At 46.8% G+C, this 19467-nt stretch overlaps 5 protein-coding genes across 13 annotated transcripts; 3 read left to right on the forward strand and 2 right to left on the reverse strand.

The window, feature by feature from the left end:
• The first annotated feature begins 473 nt into the window (after positions 1-473).
• On the forward strand, positions 474-8302 carry LOC6500982 (probable nuclear hormone receptor HR38). Of its 6 annotated transcripts, none has more exons than XM_014911349.3 (10): positions 474-1022; positions 3715-3899; positions 5149-5567; positions 5639-5865; positions 5920-6131; positions 6306-6479; positions 6554-6638; positions 6698-6779; positions 6846-7456; positions 7695-8302. In XM_014911349.3, the coding sequence occupies exons 2-10, from the start codon at positions 3746-3748 to the stop codon at positions 7828-7830; spliced, it is 2100 nt and encodes a 699-aa protein (XP_014766835.1). In that variant the 5' UTR covers positions 474-1022; positions 3715-3745; the 3' UTR covers positions 7831-8302. The 6 variants fall into 6 exon arrangements, with proteins under 6 accessions (XP_014766835.1, XP_044572541.1, XP_014766838.1 ...); XM_044716606.1 differs by having other exon boundaries at positions 6846-7428; XM_014911352.3 differs by having other exon boundaries at positions 474-1018.
• Positions 8303-8372: 70 nt separating this feature from the next.
• Positions 8373-13963, reverse strand: LOC6499610 (zinc finger matrin-type protein CG9776). Of its 4 annotated transcripts, none has more exons than XM_001954262.4 (7): positions 13076-13963; positions 12864-13019; positions 12121-12308; positions 11381-12040; positions 10740-10888; positions 8728-10673; positions 8373-8599 (listed from the first exon to the last, which is right to left on the reverse strand). In XM_001954262.4, exons 1-7 carry the CDS (start codon positions 13812-13814, stop codon positions 8589-8591), a joined length of 3849 nt encoding a protein of 1282 aa, XP_001954298.1. In that variant the 5' UTR covers positions 13815-13963; the 3' UTR covers positions 8373-8588. The 4 variants fall into 4 exon arrangements, with proteins under 4 accessions (XP_001954298.1, XP_014766151.1, XP_014766149.1 ...); XM_014910665.3 differs by having other exon boundaries at positions 8373-8653; XM_014910663.3 differs by lacking the exons at positions 12864-13019; positions 13076-13963 and adding an exon at positions 12401-12666 and having other exon boundaries at positions 8373-8653.
• Positions 13964-14899: 936 nt separating this feature from the next.
• Positions 14900-15294, forward strand: LOC6500983. Its single transcript, XM_001954263.4, has one exon. The coding sequence runs from the start codon at positions 14900-14902 to the stop codon at positions 15191-15193; it is 294 nt and encodes a 97-aa protein (XP_001954299.1). The 3' UTR covers positions 15194-15294.
• LOC6499609 (S-phase kinase-associated protein 2) lies at positions 15251-17508 on the reverse strand. The gene is made up of 5 exons (XM_001954264.4): positions 17338-17508; positions 16246-17128; positions 15782-16178; positions 15559-15718; positions 15251-15502 (listed from the first exon to the last, which is right to left on the reverse strand). Exons 1-5 carry the CDS (start codon positions 17394-17396, stop codon positions 15316-15318), a joined length of 1686 nt encoding a protein of 561 aa, XP_001954300.1. The 5' UTR covers positions 17397-17508; the 3' UTR covers positions 15251-15315.
• A 181-nt stretch (positions 17509-17689) lies between these two features.
• Positions 17690-19339, forward strand: LOC6500984. The gene is made up of 3 exons (XM_001954265.4): positions 17690-17848; positions 17919-18231; positions 18503-19339. The coding sequence occupies exons 2-3, from the start codon at positions 18015-18017 to the stop codon at positions 18961-18963; spliced, it is 678 nt and encodes a 225-aa protein (XP_001954301.1). The 5' UTR covers positions 17690-17848; positions 17919-18014; the 3' UTR covers positions 18964-19339.
• The last annotated feature ends 128 nt before the right edge of the window (positions 19340-19467 follow it).

Here is a 19467-nt window from a genome sequence, read left to right on the forward strand (position 1 = left end):
AGCTTTGTTTATCAATAATATTAAAATCCTAATCCAAAAAGAGGTTTATTTCTGTTTAAATAAGCTTTTAACTTTGAGAAATTGAAAACCCGCCAAGGTTTCATTGTACGCGTTTCATGTTCCACAGCAACACAGGGTGGTTCGTGTATAGACTGTCGTTACTATTATATACCTAGTATTTTGTTGGTATTTTTTTGTATCTGATTCTTTCATGAATTACGGGTATTCAAGGGTTTTTTTTTAAATTCAACAAGTTTTTCTTACTGAAATTTATAAATTAACAAGTAAGAACAATCTTTATTCACATGGAAATAAAACTATAATTTATTTTAATTCTTCTTTATTATAAAAAATGTTTAATTTGTAAGTTAATAAATAAATATTCTTCAGAATTAAGATGTGAATTCAAACCGATTACAATCTCGTTACTTGTAATGCATTATTTCATCACACACCAGTGCGACGATAAAATCTATATAAGCAACCCGCCGAGCACTCTCTTTGAAAAGTATCGAGAGAACCATCGGATTGTTTGCCAGCAGAAACCCGATGGATAGCTACGCGTATCTTTGAAATTTAAAGCATTTCGACGCACAATATCCGAAATATTTCGAACTGTTTTAGCACAGCCCGGTTCCGGATTGGCTTCCCAAGCAAATGTATTTATCCGCCGCTTGTGTTGTGATTAGTGGTGTTATCTTATTTGCAAAAAACTGGCGCTAGGTCGTCTCAACTGCAACTGCCCTCGAGCTCCGGAGCCCTCTATCGTCCAGGTGCCCGCACGCCCAAGTACCCCCCGCGCTTTATCCCTAAATTCCGTAAAAGCCCGTGCGTGACGCAAAGAATACGGAATGGACAATGACAGTTTGAGTGTAGTGAGATGATTTTACAAAGGCAACCGCTATTGAGCAGCTAATTAGCATCAAAGCAACCATCGTTAAATAGTGGATAGTGAGCAGTGAACAGTGCACCCACCCATCCGCCAACTGGCGCTCCAATTGCGGACCGGCCGTAACGCGTAGGTAACTTGGATAATTGGCCGTAGAAACCGCTGCATTGCCACTGTGATTTGAGAAACCCTGAGAATAGCCCCGCCTACACAGCTCCACAACGGGCAGAGGCAAGGCGGTTCGCCGACGACGTCATCCGCAATATTTTTCTTTTCATTTTCACAACCAATAAAGGGAAAGGAGAGAGCTCAAGGGGTGCCTGGGAAACTCGATAGCCGCCGTTTGTTGTTGGGGACAGAGGCGCATCCACAGAGGGGTTGGGGGCCGAGACATATTATCTGTTCCGTGGTAGACTCTCCTGAGAAAATTCTCTCCAAATGTGACTGCTTCCGAACATGTGACCGGCGGGGGTGCAAGTCACTGCGGTTCCCGATGAACGGAAACGGGTGGGGATGACTCTAGCTCCCCTCCTCCTCCCACACCACCGTTTTTCTCGGCCATATGTGCAGCTGCTCCTTCCATTGATCGCCTTGGGTTATTAAGTGCTCTCCGGCTGGTGCAACAAACCAAACAAACTCCGCCAGTGGCACATCGCTCGACATCTCTACGCCTGCGACGTTGTGTTTTGTTTTTATTAGTGTCATTAAAATTTGTTGAATGGAAAGGTCAATACACAGCGCACTCTAATGGGGGGAGAGCTCCGAACTCGGAGCTCGGAGCTCGACTGACCAAGCCAAGAGCGGTGGAGTAAACCGGTTCGAGGTTTGTTTTTTGTTTTGGGTGAACTGACAGTCGACTGCCTAGATTCCACAGTGTTCGTTTTCAAAGTCTCTTATCTGGCACTTTTTCACATGATTCCCACCGGCGAGATAGTTACTAAAGCGACTACAGAGGCATCTCGTCATCTACAGGGGGCGCTCCATGAGCCGAATACTCTAAAATTTCTTGCTGTGATTGTGGTTTTCTTCATGCAAGACGCGATGCTCACCTTGCCAGCCGAATTCATGGGCACATTGCCAAAATAGTGAAACTCTGTGCTCGATGTCAATGCCATTGTCGGTCGGTCCCATTCTGTTCCACCGAATTCATGGATGACGAACCAACGACATACCCTAAGATTTACCAACTCCAAAGTGTCAGGTTGTGGATGATAATTCTATCTATAAATTGAAGTTTCTAGGAAATAAAAGTTTTGTAAGTTAACACTGAAGTTTGAAAATCTTCTATCTATAAATGGAAGTTTTTACGAAATCCAAGGTTTGTTTGTCAGACCTGAAAACTTCTTTTTAGAGAATAGAGAAGACTTAAGCTTACTTCGTAGTAAAAATTTTATAACCAATGCATAAGGAATTATAAAAATGCTAAACCTTCTTATCAACGAACTTATATCAAACATTTCTGCGCTATCTTGAAATTAAATTAAAAGTAGTCGCGCTTGTCGCAGCCGCGCAATTGTTGCTGGCATGCTTTTCATGTTTATGATGCTTTGACTTTCGCCTCGTCAAGCGCCAAGAAAAGTAAAAACTTAATTCACTTTCAACCGAATGGTGAATGGCCGGGACGGGACTCAGCCAAACCAGAGTACATACATGTACATTAATGCGAAAAGTACACAAGCAAGTGTCTTTGGAGGGTCTTCGTAAAAGGAAATGATTTCGCTCCATATTCGTGCTTTAATTTTCTTGATCGAGAAGATCCAACATCTGTGTCTGTGAGAGAGTTTAAGCTTTGGATTGTTTAGAGTGTATACATATATACACCTTGGTTCAATTAGTGGTTCCGACATTGAAGCCCACGCAAGATCTACTGGCTCATTATATATTTGTTCATTGTTTTTTCCTCTTGTATTTTATTATTTAAGTTTTAAGTGTAACAAAGACTAAACGCCGCTTGACTTTTATGGTGTCCAGTTATAAAATGTAATTTCCTTTTGGCCAATTTCGATAGCATACTAGATAGACAAGCTGTGATACGAAAGCTAACACTTTGTACCTGTATAATTGCTGGAAGCGAAGCGTTAAAGTGTAGCAGCGCTCTGTTAATTCTCTTGAAAGAAACTTCTAAACAAAAACTGAAATTTTTCATTTCCCCCAGATCCAAAGATCCCCAGATCCCCAGAGGCCGGCGATTGTACTGTCATAAATGGGAACCAGCAGTAAGACAAAACAGTCATTCATCTCGTCTTATGACTTTGTTGATAGCATGCAAATGTTTTTTTGTAACTTTCTCAAAGAATTAATGAATGAGAAGCCCCAGAGGGAAAATGTACATTCCCAGTACACATCACTTCGAGCCATCCTTGACTGTCTGTAAGTGGCGGGTGGTGGTAGGTGGTAGATGGTAGGTGGTGGCGGCTTCTCTTCAGAGCTCTTCAGTATGTGGATCAATGCAGTTCCCCGTTAAGCGATTGTTTACTTTTTGTCAATAAATTGGTTTTGGTGCGCCATGGCTATACGACACCACCAACTAACCGCCTGCAACCACCACAAAGCCTTACAAAGTTGCTCTTGCAAATTGAGAAAGAAAACGGACAGGTGTTTTCCGGTTCTGCACACTTGATGGTTGCTCCAAATGCTCTTTCCTTGTCCGCTTGGCCGCCACTCCGCCACTCATTCCCATTCATTCTTTGTTCACTTCACTCCACTCCCCTGGCTGCACAAGGTGCACTGCGAACATATCCGCTTGTTTTTATGGTCGAGTGCCGAATCATAGGAACGGAAAAACGACGCTAAATAACAAGTCTCTGGCCTTACTTTCGTTACAGGAGTCGCGTTTGAAGCGTTTTGCATGAGAAGATGACAACCACAGTCCAGATGGAGAGGAACCCCAATGGCGGTGGACCCGGGGCCATGGAATCGAACGGAGAGGCACCCTCTGCGGTGGCAGCCGGCGGAGGTGGCGGCGGCGAGAAGAATGCCTCCATCGTGGGCGTGGCTGGCCAACAGAAAGGTGGGCTCGGGCTCGGGCTCGGGAAACTGGGGGTAATAGCCCTAATAGCACTTAATTATGATAGATACATGGACAGGAAATCATTTGATTCAATAATGAACTTTCGATGATGGTTAATCATAAAACGGTTTCATAAATCACCGACAAGGCATTATGATCTAAAGTCTCATGAGTGTCAGTCTCGTCCGTAACTTAATGTCACTTGCTCTCAACACTAATGGCTTGATTTAATAAGTCAACTTATTGTATAATTGAAATGGTAACTAAGGCAATCAACTAGTACGAAATTTAAGTCCAGTTTCTGAATCGATTTGTTCAGCCGTATGATGGGTTCACGGTCAGTGATTGATTTAATTTCGGGTATTTCGGTTACGAAATCGAAACACGCGATCTGGCATTGAAATTGGATAAGTGATGTGAACTCGATTTTGATTTTAAACAATGTATCAGCGCTAAATTGCATTTTCCTGTGAATTCCAAACAAATAGAGGCTAGAAGTTCAGGTTGCTACAGTTCTAATACGTAGATTTTCGAAAGATGTTCTTTATTTTAAAATATTCTAAAATTTTCTTGATTAATTTGTTTCGTTTAAAGAGAACCAGCTCTTTAAAACTTCCTTACTCTTCCACAAACCAGTGCAACTTGATAGTAGACTATTAATTAGGAACGCCCTCAACCATGACAGCCCCGAGCATATCTATCTACATATGGGCTAAATTTAAACTTCAGTCCCCGGGGAGCGCGACATATGGAGGACGTAATGTTATGAAAGGGTAGCCTTGGAACCGAATGACAGAAAGAGCTGGTTTCTCCAGAGCGCATTCTCCAATGGAACTGAATCTCCGGTTGCCCTTAAAAGCTTCGCATAGTTTTAGGAAAACTTTGCAATCGGTTGCCGCTTTTCCAAAGGAAGCGCTCACACTCGAATGTCCAAAGGCAAATATTTACCCAGCAGAAACCAAAACAAATCTGGCAACTGAATAACCAACGCGAAACCCAGACAGAAACTCGTTTTCAGACCGCGGCTCCCGCGACATTTTTGCGGCCTGAAATAACTTAGCCCGAGAGTCAAGTCGTGTTGGATCGGTTTTTGGGCGAGTCGAACGGAGCGCGAGCTCGACTTGAGCCAGTGACTCATTTGCGTTTTTGCAATGCCTGGCTGCAGTTCGTCGGGGGTGGAAAGCCGTAAGGTCGAAGGCTCATAGTACCGATCCTAACTAACATATGTCTTTGGTCTTCCATCCAACAGCACTGGATGCTACCAAGCGCAAGAAGCTTAAATCGCGAACCACATCTGCCGAAATGCAGGCAGCAGCTGCGGCATCTCCCATCAATCAAAATAATTCGGGCAAGATCAGCAGGGGCGGTGTCAGCTACTCCAAGGACCATCTTGATGCCTGGCTGGAGAACTGCCTGCGGGATGCCACGAACGCCCAGTTGTCGTCTTCATCTGAGTTTTTGGACTTTATACCGCCTACAGCAACTGTTCCTAAGCCCATGTTCGTGAGTCAGGCGGGAGCTCAGCCTCAACAACAGCAGCAGCAACAGCAGCAGCAACAGCAGCAACAACATCAGCAGCAACAGCAGCAGCAGCAACAACCATTTCCAATGCGTGCACAGCCGTACGGAATGGGCACAGGCACGCCCTTCAGCCTGGGGATTCAGCGCGTGAGTATCAGTCATTAGGGTAAACTGTATGTCGTGAGCCAGGCCCAATAATTTCACTTTCCCTCACACAGCAATCTCACTCCCTCTCGCATCGATACCCGATGCTCTTCCCACCCCAAAGCTTCAACGGCTACGGCATGGGCTACGCCGGGGATAGTGGACAGGAGTTTGCCAGTTTGCCGCCACTGGTCAATATGATGGGGAGTGGGGGTGGTGGCGGAGGTGCTAGTTCGGAGCACGAACCCAATTCCACAGACGTGTTGGACGGAAGCGGCAGCAATCCTAATTTCAGCAGAGGGTAAGGGCCGCATGGAGGACCTACTAGGAGTGCTAACTAATGTATGTTTTTCAGCTTTCGATTCAGCGACCCCTGCCTGCTGAACCCCTCCGACAATGACTCCAAGGTGAGCGGCCACAATACCCCGGACTGTCGCAACGGCAACATAGGCGGCAGTGCCTGCGATCTGGCGCAGCAGAACCAGTTCTTCGCGGCGCTGATGGAGCAAATAAAGATACTGCACGACACCAATTCCAGGATCTGTCAAAACCTGCACGAAACAAAAGGTACTGGTCACAAAGTCCTCCCTAAGAACCTACCTCTTCATTTCTGCTTAGCGACTATAGAGCTTCTGAAGTCTTAAAGATACTTGTATTACCTGCTATTATCATTGATTTTTATCTATTACCACCCGATCCTCTTTCTATGTATTTGTTGCACCCGTAAACACAAACACACAGTCGATATTGAAGCCTTAAAGCACGCTCCTTTTGGTCATCCCTGGACGCCGTCCGGCGTTGGGGGCATGCGGCACCGTAGAGATAGCTTGAGCGGATTGAGCACCCAAAGTCAACCGTTGGTTTTTGGCGGGGGACTAGGCGGGACGCACAGCCCGGCGCCCACCTTCCATTCAGGTACAGCCAGGCGGTACAATCGGCACCTCCTGCTCTCCAGGATACTGATTCCTTTCAAACCTTTCTTGTTGCAGGTGCATACACACCTGGCATGATGACCGAAGTGGTGCGAGAGGTTAAGGAGGCGGCTCGCGTACGAGAAGATGCACTGCTCAGCCGGTAAGCATCACTGACTCCAAATCGGTATTAAATAGTAATCCAATGGTCATCACTTACAGGGTTAAATCGATGGTCGAGGAGCGGCAGTGGAGCTTGAACGAGGGAAACGTTCGTATTCTCCGGGACATTGACGAACTCAAGGTGAGTGTCCAAATGATGTTACCTTTTCTGTGTCGTTTCTGAGTCTGTGATTCCACTCTCCAACAGTCGCATGTGATGCAGTTGCGCCTGGAGCGGAAGGAGACGAACAAGCGCCTGACGCACCTCGAGGCGGAGAACAAGTACCTGCGCCAGGCCCTGGCCAGTTGCTACAACCAGCGCCCGTCCTATCAAGACATTATCTACGAAAATGATCGAGCTCGGGGAGCTCGGAAGCCTTTCCCGAATGGAGGTGGAGCAGTAACGCGACGAGCGCACTCCTTCAATCTCCACTACGGAACTGTGCATCAGACGCCGGCCCAGGCCACGCATTCGCTGGAGGAGGACGACGAGGGGGAGGAGGAGCACGTACAGGAGCAGGCCGAGCTGGACAGTGAAGTGCAATCGGTGGTCACCAACAAGCGACTGTCCTGCTCCAGCAACGAGTCGCGCAGCAACGGAATGCCAACGCCACCAACCAAGCTACACTCGCAGCCCGCCACGCACGAGGGCGGTCCGCAGTCAGTGAGGAGTCCGCCGTCGTTTGCCCTGATTTCGGACCAAGTGGATCCGTCGCATCCTCCTCCCCTGCTGCCGCGCAAAAAGGAACACGCCCAGATCAAGCGAGAGCTCAGCGAAGCTGCCGCCGCACGTAAGGAGGCAAATCAACGTATAATTGCGTGGGTGTAGTCTATGCTCTATTCCGTATTCTAGCACTAACCAAGCACCGCCTTATTTCAAACGCATGCCAGTTCTTAACGCACCCGCATCCCGTGCACCTAACCACTTACCCGTCACCCCATCACCCCATTGAATCTCGGTGACTAATCACATGACACTTACATACTTTGCATTTCTGTTCTTCTCTTTCGGCGACTCCTTGTGGCAATACTTTCGTGTACTGTAACAAATGTGTAGCCTTGAAAAATTGGTTAAAGACCTAGGCGCCCAGGTGGCCATGGCTAGCAGCGCTCCAGCTTCAGCACCAGTTGCACCAGCGGCAGCCCTGACAACGAAATTCAGCGTGGCAGATGGACCGGTCACTGACTTATAGTTTTAGCTGCCGGCCACCCCGGGTTCGAGCTCGAACAGCCAGCGACGGGTGCGCTCAGTGCGCGTCACTTACTTATAGCAACCGGATCGGCGGAAATGGCCAGCTCGACGAACCTCCATCTTTCGCTTTAAAATTATTTATAACTCAATAACCTGTGCATAGGCCAGAAACTAAATCATCCAACTCATCGTGCAAAATCAGAGTCCGTAGGCTAGCACAAACAATGTTTCCATAACCCTCCCCCCTTAAATTGTTACTAAAACTAAAACTCAACTAGAGGTCTTAGGAGTAATTAAAACTAACTGAAAAATAAAAACGTGTACCTATACTGAGATGAACAAAAATCAAATCTAGATCGTACCGACGACGAATAATTGTTAACTTACGAGAATGTTGAATGCTTAAAGAAGTAAAGTTGGAAGTCTAACTTTGTATAGTTATATACCATACTTGTTAAGTGCCATTCGATTAATTATAGAGTACATTTAATAATATATACGATTCTATATTACTACAAGCTTTAATAGACTTTTATTTCTTTCTTCATACATATATTACATACATATATGTGCATTTATTAAAAACAATTCGTCCAAGAAACACTCATACATTGTTAAGAAACTAAAAGCTTAAACTGTTCCTCCACTGGCGGCGGCCTACCCAATGCGTCCATCGTTGTTCTGTTCTGTTCTGTTCGTCAATCCGTGTGGGTGGCCTGCCTCTATTGACGTTCTCAGCGGCAATAGCCGACTCAAACATTACATCGCATCTATGAGTACGGATATAGGTTAAAAACAATGTCACTATCAAGCATATGATGAAACTATGAGAATGCGATTAAATATTTTGTAAAAAAAAGTAAAATGAATGCGAAGAACACAAACTCGTTTTACATACATTGCGCCGCCATGTCGCTGCTATCGATTCCGAGCATGGCCAGCTCGTCTAGCTCCGCCTGGCGGCGCAGCTTCTCGCTGTCCGACAGCGACTCCTTCGGCTCTGGTATGTCTAAGATCTCCGTCTGTTTCGTGACGGGCTCACCCTTTTTAACCTCCTCGGCTGGTGGAGCGGATGGAGGCGAGCTCGGCATGGGAATGTCATCTGCTTCGATCTGTTTAAGGCTTTTGGCTTGTGGTTCAGTTTTTCCGTTAAGTGCCGGAGATTCCTTGTCTTTCTTAGGATCTTTTGCCGATGAATTGACAGACTTTGAGGCTTCTGCCTCCTGAATGGTCACTAGATGGATTCCCTGCTTGGCCAAGTCCTGAAGATTGTGCTCACTAAGAACCGGCTCGTCCTCGACAATGGTGGTAACTGTTTGGGGCACACTTGGCAACTGACTGCTGTCGTCCGCAGCCTCCGCCGCCGACCCCTCACTTGGGAATATAATGTTGAGGGCTTCGGCTAGATCCTTGGGTAATGCCCCGTCGGCTGGCTGAGCCGCACTGTCCAATGGACGCGCCACCAGATCTGTTTCCGGCTCGTCAATGCCAGGTGGTAGGACATCGTTCTCTCCACTTTCGCCTTCCGACTCTCCTTCGTCCTTCTCCCGGTTTTCTCCATCAGAGCCATCGCCCGGAGGCGGTGGTGGCGGGCAGCTGGTCATCAAGTTGGCGAACTGCACCGGATCAGGCATGAGTTCGTCGTAGTCCATCATCATACCAGCATCGGGGTGGAAGGGAGGTGCATTGCCAAAGGCGTCCTCCATCATAGCCATCTGAATTTGAGCTGCTGTGGGAGCGGCATGACGCGCCACCATTTGGCCGGGCGGTCCCACCATAGGAGGCGGCGGCGGAGGCGCCTCAAAGTTGCCATTAGTGTACGCCGTAGGGTCGAAATTCGTTGCGGCCACCGGCTGCTTCTTGAACACTGGCATTTTTCCAATAAAAGGCAACTTCTTTCCACCAGGAGCCACGGTCACAGTGGGCTTTGCTACCTTCGGCTTGCCGTCCGTGTCCTTTTTCTCCTTCTTGGCTTCCGGCTTGCGTTCAGGCACAGTGCGGGGTCGGAACTCGGAATGCTTGACCACTGGACGCTCCACCCTCTCTTCCGAACGGCTGCGGCTGCGACGACGACGACCATCACGCGACCGACTCCTCCGACTGGATCTTATGGGTGATCTCGAGAAGCGTCTGCGTCCGCGACTCCGGGAACGACTGCGAGACCGCCGCCTCTCCCGATCACGATAGCGATCTCTGTCGCGGTCTCGATCCCGACGATCTCGGTCGCTGCGACCGCGACTCAAACTCCGAGAGCGACTACGCCGCCTGGGACTGCGCGACCGGCGACTACTGGAACGCTTTGATTTGTCATCCGCAGCGGCGGTCGAGTGCGGTGCCACGCTCTTATGCTCCTCCGTTTCCCGAGACGACTTGTTCTTGTTTAGCTTCCCCTTTAATTGTTCCAATAATTTCTTTTCGCTCTCACTTATCACAGGCTGAACGGTGTTCCACTGCTGCAGATTGGCTTCATCCCGTTTCTTTTGCCCCTCCACTGGCTCCTCCCCGCCCCCGCCACCACCGGCCGACGTCCATTTACCACGCGCTGATGAGTTCATGGAATCCTTGATAACCGGAGGAGGCGGCGCCGCCGAATGTGAATGTGTTTCTGGCTTGACGGAGCTCACCGGTGCAGCTTCCTGTTTCCGCGGGGCGACGCGAATGGAATTGGGGTTCGCCGGCTTCTCATTGGGAACACCTGATGGCTCATCAATGCGCTCCTTCTTTGGCTGATGAGTCCGTTCGTCCTCCGACGAAGAACTTTCCGACGAAGACGATGAGCTGTTCGCGTCAGTAGCGCTTCGCTTGCTTTTCTTTCCGTGCTTCTTTTTCTTTTTTTTCTTGTCGCTGGAAAAGATTAAAGTTTTGGATTTGAATAAAATTTCGAACTTAAGATATAGTTCCCATACTAACCTCTTTTTCTTCCGTTTCTTGGAAGTCTTGTCTTCGTCCTTCTTGCTCTTTTTACTCTTTGAATCATCGCGATCCTTCTGCTGTTGATGGGCACGTTCGCGATTCGTCTGCCACTCGATTTCATAGTTGGGAGTTTGTTCAATAAACAACTGCAATTAAAGGTATGTACATAAATAGTTGAACTATTCTTCCAAATCCTACTTAATTTTAAATGCTAAGCACCACAAGGATGAAAAATATTGAAATATTCAAACAAGAATGTAAAACTAAATTGAAATCGTTAGCTTCTGTTCGTGAATTTCCATTGAAGTCTTTGATATTCACCCCATTAACCATTTTAACTGGCACTTCACTTCAGTTTTTCAGCGACAATGAGAGCACGAACTTTATTGGCTTCAGACCAAAAAAATTTAAATTCAGACCAGGAATTTTAGTCCTATAGGGTGTCAAATAGAAACGACTTTTCTAGAACAAAAATCGAAAAGCACATGCGATTGAGCATTTGGCATGGTGCCGGCCTGCTGTTCTTAAACAATTTTAAACGCATTGAACCGAGAAAAGTCTACATTGTTGGTAATAAGGAATAGCAGACTACAAAACTAACTAAACTGGCAAGAATGCAGCCTTGCTAGGCCACTTACCTCGTATTTGTTTGAATGGAGCCTCGACTTGAGATGAGCGGAAGCGCAATGGAGGTCGCCAATCCAAACACTGCAGAGTTTGCAGTACCAGGCGTTGGCTGGGACAAGAAACTGCATACCACGAACCGGCACGCGCTTGGAAGGTACATTCTCATATGTCGGAAAGGGATCGTGATCGATGCCCACGTGCCATGGAGTCTCTATGGTTTCACGATTCATGTGCTCCTCGGAATGCAGATGCTTCAAATAATCGCGGGCAGATTTCGGGAATACATTGCAGTTCTCGCACCAATGCTGTTCAGGATCGAAAAACACAAAATTGTAATTTTGTGCCGCAGCTGTGGCTGGCTTTGCATCACCCTGCCTGGTTTTCATGGTCTTGATGGCGTGGTGCTTGAGTCGGTTAGTGGGACTGCCTTCCGCATCACCATTTTCTTCTCCCTCCCCATCGGAGGAGGACTCCGATGAACTACTTGACGATGAGTTGGAGTCCGAACTGTCGCCGGAACTTTCGCTTGAAGTGTGGGACCGGCTTACGGGTTCTGGGTCAGGCTTTACCACGGGCTTGGGCTTCGGCATTTCTTCATCTTCGTATCCAATGATGCCGTTTAACATGTCAATAACATTCTCGATAGTGTCGAGCTTTTTCTTAATTTGCACCTGCAGAAAGGATATGGGAACAAAAAGATTAGATTTTTGTAATTCGGAACATACTGTCTCTAAACACAGCTTCGACTTACCTGCAGGCGATCGTTTTCCTCAATAAAATTCTTTGTGGTAGGAGAGGGCGGAGCTTCGCCGGCAGCCAAGTCCTCCCGTTGTTCCTTAAGGACCTTCATTTCCTTTTTAAGAAGCGTCACCTTCTTAACGTAGTTTGCGCGCTGTTTCTTGAGCTCGTCCTTCTGCTTCTCAGCCTCCTGAGCAACGGCTGTCGTCCGCAAAATACGCATGGGGATAGAAAAAGAGAAACCAATTAGTTAACACACTCTCCAGAAAAATAAAGGTTAAAATTTCATTTACAAAATGCATTCTCGAGTGCATTTCACCGGCTAGTTACACACGGATGCGGTCGCCGGATCGGATCGGGAAACGCTATGACCGCGTCGTGTTTGCTTGTTCTGCCTTGTCCTCGTTGGGGGTTGGAGTGCATGGTGGGGTGAAGACGGAAGGCGTCCAGCAGGGCGGAATTGCGATTTTCGACTACGGCTACATAAAAACGGCAAATGTGCGCTTTCAAAGCGAAACGGAATGATATTTCATAGCCCCTTGGGCGGGCTTATCTGTGTTTGCTCTCGCAGCGCATTAGACGGCTATATTTTTGATAATCTTTACAATACATTTTCGATATTTTCTGGTTTGCGAGTCTTTTGCGCGCATTTAAGTTACAAGTACAAGCAATCATGACAATAGTAATAAAACATATGTGAGAGGTTTGCATGTGAATTTTCGTAGTGGACACAGTAAAATTCATTTGAACACTTACCGTCCGACGGCGGCAAACCTGCACCATCGATAGCAGGCGCTTTTTGCTCCTCCTCAAGATGCTTGATGGGTGCAACTTCTTGGCCCGACTGCTGTGGCGGTGCTAGCGATTCCGGACCTGGAGGCGGCTGTTGCATCCAGACCTGTTGACCGTATTCTACAAAAAATTATGGTTGTTACTCAAGAGATCACACGAACATCGAAGGTAGTTACCATTTACGCCCCAAGCGCCCGTGGGTGGTGGCCCATAGGGAGCTCCGAAATTGGGCTGACCAGTGGGACCTGGCATTACATATCCTGGTTGCGGTCCCTGTGGTGGAAACGCGTTGGCTGGCATACCATACTGATGGCCGTAAACGTCCGCAGGACCGCCGTAAGTTCCCTGGCCATACATTTGGGGTGGCATGACTCCATAGCCAGGATTCATTTGCGAAGGTGCTCCAACTTGCTGATGCGGCGGCGGATGAGGGGGCGAAGCTGGCTTATTCTTGGGAGACCAACGTCCAGACGGACTCACTCCGCGACCGCCTCGCCGCGGAGGAGAGATACTTCGTGAGCGGGAGCGTCCGTATCGCCTGCCTCGACGAGGTGGAGAACGTCGCCGATCAGGTGAACGACGGCGATCGCGATCGAAGCGCCGGCGGGGAGGATACCGACCAAAGTCTGGCGAGTCATAACGCCCCCTGCGAGGGGGAGTTGGCGAGCGCGACACCGAGCGCCTTCGCCGTGCGGGTGGAGATCCTGCGTTACGGGAATCGGGGCGACCACGAGACGAGGAGCGCCGCCGTGACGTTGAACGCCGCCGAGAGTTCGACTTGCGGTTTTTTCCAGACCTAACACTCCTGTCATCACTTTTTTCGTTTCCGCTTTTCTCGTCCACGCCGGGTGGCCCTGCAGGCAGGTCAGCCTGGGTTCCCGGACGCTTGTCCTTCGAACCCGTGTCTACATCCATCGCCCAGCGTACTATTTGTCGTAATCCACTTCCTCTTAACCTTTTTGTGCGCGTCTAAGATCAATTGCAACTTTTTTTTTGCTGCGACATCAGAGTTGTCACCGGTTAGCCTTTTTCACGGATATTTTAGTGTTGGACAGTTCAAAATAAACAGTGTTTCAAAGGGAAAAATGGCGGGGGAAGGTCATCAAATTGCATTCCATATTCTAAAATTCGTACGAAAATGCAATCATTAGCGTAATTCTGTTAAAAAAAGCTTTTTAAATTTGTTTGTTAGTTTTATTTCGATGCTGCCAAAACTATTGTTAGCCACCACTGCCTTTTTTTTTTATCGATATATTGATCTAAATTTTTTACCATCACTTCGAAAATGATTGCAAGTGAAAGGGCGCCATTTTCAAATTAACTTTAAATAAAACCTATTTGGATGAATTAAACTTGAACCACTTTCTTTTTTGAGTTCTGTGTTATGTATATACTCCTAATTCGGCATATATAATATATTCGGCAGATCCTGTTTTAAATTATTCTAAACCATACATCCATAGTAAGGATTCTATACCATATACAGATGCGCAAATCTGTCCACTTTTCCAACGACCAAATTAAAAAAGGTTAATTTTTGTGTTTTTTATTAAATTAATATTCTTTAAATCTCTATAAACGATGTTGTATTCGTCTCGAGAGGTCTCAACAATTTTTATTAATATTTGAAACCATGTTTTTTGCAACAAAAAAATTATAGTTCACTAATAGCACATCCCGTGTTTAAATTTAATAAAACTGCGAAAATTCTAAAACAAAAAGTTTGCAAAAACGGGTTGTTTAAAATGTGTTAATAGTATGTTGGAGAATACAATAATAAACAAAAAGTAATAGTTTTTCAAATGTAAGCGGAAAGACTCATTTTAGTCATAGACAGAAAGAGTTATCTAGTCAGTGCTCTTCACAGTGTTTACATCGATGCCAATCTCTAAAAGCATTTTCTGATAATATTAAAAAAGTTCAGTTTAGTTTGCAGTTGCAACAAGTTTGCTATAAAAGGGCCTTGGGGGTACTCCAGTTGGCCAAAAGATTGTCGCAAGATGAAACTACAGATTGCCCTCTGTGCCGTCCTGGTGGTTTTTTGTGGTCGTGTCAGTGCCTACGAAGGCGATGGCCAGCCCGGTTGCAAGACCCAGGCGGAGCTTGAGATTCAAGTTTTCCGCAACAATTGGGATGCTACATCGTACTGGAAGTGTGAAGCTCTGAACCAACCGGCCACCGAATTGAAGTGCCCCGCAGACACCGGCTTCGTGGATAGCCTCAAGAACTGCGTTGGCTGGGAGGAGTGGGAGTGGGAGGCACCAGTTGCTCCTTTGAGCGAAGCGGACCAGTAACAAAACGCACGAGCAAAAGTGCGAAAAGCAAAATGTGGTTATCCATAAAATGAAAAATAAATTGCTGCGTTAAGAGACAAACGCAGAATTTCTTATTATGAGTGATAGAATGTAATTGGTATTTAGTCTCTTGTACGCAGGCCCCAAATAGAAGTGCGACGCGTTCCTACAGTTGGACGGGATACAGAACTGTGAATGAACTTATTGATCCCCATTTCTGGCATTTGTTTTTCAAGGACTTCCATAGCTGCGTCCGACAGCATTCCAAATATGTCCAAGTAGGTGAGGGAGGCCATACTCTTCAGCTCTCTGGAAACATAAGTTCAAAGTTAAATTCATCCAATTGTACAACAGACTAGACTCACATGAATTTGGAAGCAGGAATAAGATAGCAACGAGAAACCGATAGGTACTCCAGCATTTTAAATTTCATTATGGCCGGAATGACGGCTGGAGTAAGGCTGTTGCAATCGGAAAGGTCAAGTTCCAGGAGTTGGGGGCAACGTTTTTGCAAAGTTACTACATCTGTGGGAAAAAATACAAAACAATTATTTCACGGTAAATAGCATATTTGACAGTTGCACTCACGAGAGTCAAATAGCACGCGCCGGCAACCTGCGACATTCAAGCGAATAACATTGGGGGTGATGTGAGTGACCAAAGCAGTCACAGCGTCTGCCGTTAGATCAGTCCAAGATATGTTCAGGCTGCTCAAGTTGGTAAGAGACTCCATCAACAACCGCACACTGGACGCAGTAAGACCGGAGGCCATGGTAAGGTTGACTGCTTCCAGAGATTTGTTCTGTGCGATCTCCGCGCATATGTTATCATCCAGGTCGTTATTTTCCAAGCTGACCTTCTTTAACTGACGACAATGGGAAAAGAGCATTTGCAGAGAGCCTTTGCTTATGGACGCCATGCTCAAGTCCAGATATTGTAGTCTAAACTTAAAATTAGCTGATGGCGTAAAAGCTGGGTCCTGAATCTGTACGTCACAAAAGAACAGGTAGTGTCAGTGGTATTAACATGAGCCGATTTCAAAAGATACTTACACTAACTTGCGCCAAACGAAGGACCAGCACACCCCGACTCAGTATTTGCTCGAGTGCTCCGGGTCGCAGAGTACGCAGGCCAAGGTCCAAGCGCGTCCATAGTGTTTCATCGCGGGAGCAGCGATTGAATCGCCGGCACACGGTGGAAAGGCGCAGAAGTGTTTTCTTAGGCAGCCATTTGAATATGTCTAGCACTATCTCGTCCGACAGTCTCTCGAAGTAGTTGATCCCGCTGCTAATGTGGGCGCTCATAGACGGTGTACGGTATACAAAGAAGCTATCGGTGGGAACCAGACGGGCCGTTTGAGGCGGAGGCACAACCACTGGTTTCTTGGCTAGGCGCATTTGGGCTTGGCGGCTAGTCGAGGGTTGCAAATTAAGAGGGGCCGCGGCATCGCTTTGGTTATTGCATGTGACTGCAACCAGGGGGTTGCGCAAGCGTTTGCTTGGCGAGTTGGAGTTGCTCCCAGTCTCAGACCCGAGGGCGGAGCGCTTGACCTGTGTCAGGGCCTGCAGTTTCTCGGCTGATTGGCGTACAAGGCGTTGCTGCGCATCCTCAATGACGGTAGTATTGTTCGAGCTGCTGTCCAGCGTAGTGTCTGCAGTAGAACTCATATTCAGTCGCTGCTGCTGATGGTGCAACATGCGCGAAACGTTCACGTAGGGTGTCGTCTCATTGGAGTTGTCATCGCTGGTGGCACTGACCGCCAGAGCAATGGCTGATAGGGCCGACGAGCTACTTTCTTCGGAGTCCAGCATACCGATGCCCATCTCCTCGAGGGCCTCGTAAGTGAGTGCTGACGGCGAAGAGGGCAGTTCGTAATGTCCGGATTTCGTGGCAGAAACAGCGGGTGTTGGGCCGCATTTGTTGGTTGAGCGTTTTCTGTAGGGGTGACAGGGGGAATCATTAAAAAAGCGCATAGCTGGTTGGTGCTTGCATCAGCACTGAGGTCAAGAACCCAGTAATTAAGCTATTACACTTTCTTGACCTCGTTTTGTTCGCTTTGGCTCTGTGACGTCACGGGACCAATTCCCATCGAACTGTGATGTTCCGGAAAAGTATTTAGAGACCACCGATGAAACGGTATTTACCTAGTGATAGGACACAGATTTTCCATGTTTTCCGAGCCCCGGTGCTTACGGCCGCTCATATTTGCACGACTTTTCCGCGTTCTCCTTTTTTTTTACCGCACAGACAAAAACTTCGCGCTATTTTTACCGGGCTGCCACCCAATCGACAGGGTTGCCAAGAATGTCAATCGTATTGGCGGAATGTTACGAAAGCTTAAAAACTTTCAAACGGCGATGCAAAGTGACTCGTTATTATACCGTTTTATAAAGCTGAAAAATATATTTTGAATTATTCATTTATTAAGAGAACATTTAAAAAACAAATTAACATGTCAAGTCTGGCAACGCCATTGCGCAAGCTGTAGAGTTACCGTATTTGCACAAACAAGAAATCCCGTATTTACACAGAGCATAGCATCAAGACAAATAACAAAGATTAAACAATATTAACATTGTTGTTGTTTTTTAAAATTAAGACAGGTGAAAAACAAAGAGTCCCAAGCGACATTATTCTACCGTAAAATTAAAAAGGGTAGGAAAACACACGGACTATAGGCCCTTGTACGATCGCTTTCAATTTCACCGAACTTTCTTTGTTGCAGTTGGAGTCTGGCATTGACAATTTCCCTATATAAACGGTGAAAACCGTCGCAAGCCGTTTCTCCGGACCTGCCGTTGGCCTAAACAACGTTATCAAGATGAGCATGCGCACACGTGCGTTGGTCTTCTCCACCTTCTTCGGCAGCTGCCTGGCCATCGGACTGCTGCTGGTCAGTCTAACCACCAACCACTGGGTTCGTGCCAATCCACGGCGGAAATCCTCCTCGGAGGCCGCGGGAGAGGTGAACTTTGGCCTATTCTACGGTAGCCAGCAGTTAAATCCCGGCTTTGGTGTTCGTACCAATCCGGTTGACGGTAAGATTTTTGGGTGTCTAATAAGAAATGCAAATTTTATTTGATCTTATTATTTGGTCTTATTTGATTTGCCTGGTTTAATTTAGCAATAGTTAGCACTATTTATTAATTATAAAGTTGCTTACGAATAGTTATTCTAGAAACGTTTTATTTTAGTTAACACTTGTATGCATTATTGCAATCATTGCCTGTTAGTTTCTGATAGAAATGATTTCTACCATAGACTAATAATGAACTATTAAAATATAACGAACCTTTTTTCATTTCACAGTATACACATTCGTTCGCACGGAAAACACTGAGACTAGCTTTTGGCTATGGCTCCTCACCACTCTTGGCACCGGGTTTGGTCTTCTGGCCTGCGCGGTGGCTGCCATTGCTGCCGTGCTAAAATCCGCCTCAGGAGCCAAGAAGGGCGGCACTATGGTTCTGCTCCTGGCCGCCAACATATCAGCAGCGGGAGCTCAGGTTGTGGCATTTGTATCTTGGCTGGTACAATTTTTCCAGTACTTCCAACACAACGTCCTTCTGACGGAGCAACAACAACAGCACTGGTATAGCACAGGGCTGGCGTATCTGGGCTACAGTTTCTACTTGGTCGTAATCTCCACTATTGTGGTACTCCTTAATATAACCGTTTTGCTGTATGCGAAGCGCCGGGAGCTCCGAGATCGCCAACGCCTCGAACCGCCTAGTGAGGACAAGAATCAAACCGCCATAATGCTCTACTAGGATAGGCAAAAATCCTCGAATAACCTCAAACGGGCCTACTCTGACATGGAAGAGAGTAGCGACACTAAGTAATCTCAGCGGCTCAAATATTTGTGCCTTAAGGACGCCTATTGCTTGCCAAGAGAAATGGCTCACTTATATACACTCACTTACCAATATACATTTACTTAGATGTACCCAAAGCAGAAGTATTTAGGCGTTTCACCGGCCTCATGTGGAACAAAGCGCACGATCAATATTTATATATACACCTTATATGTACTTACTTTTTGTATACTCGAATGACCTTTATGTACTCTGAATTCTTTACTCTCTGTGCATTTTTATATGTGCTTATTTACGAATACAACAACAGTCATTATTAAGGAACAGAAAACACCGACGCTTTGTTTATTGATTGATCCGTCAGCCCAAGGTGTTGGTTGTGCACTTTTTAGGGCAAACTCTCCGGGGAAATGGGATGCGGCAGTAGCACACGCTACGCTGCGGGGAAACATCCGCATA

The sequence above is a fragment of the Drosophila ananassae genome, chromosome 2L, assembly GCF_017639315.1.
Source record: "Drosophila ananassae strain 14024-0371.13 chromosome 2L, ASM1763931v2, whole genome shotgun sequence".
NCBI lineage: Eukaryota > Metazoa > Arthropoda > Insecta > Diptera > Drosophilidae > Drosophila > Drosophila ananassae.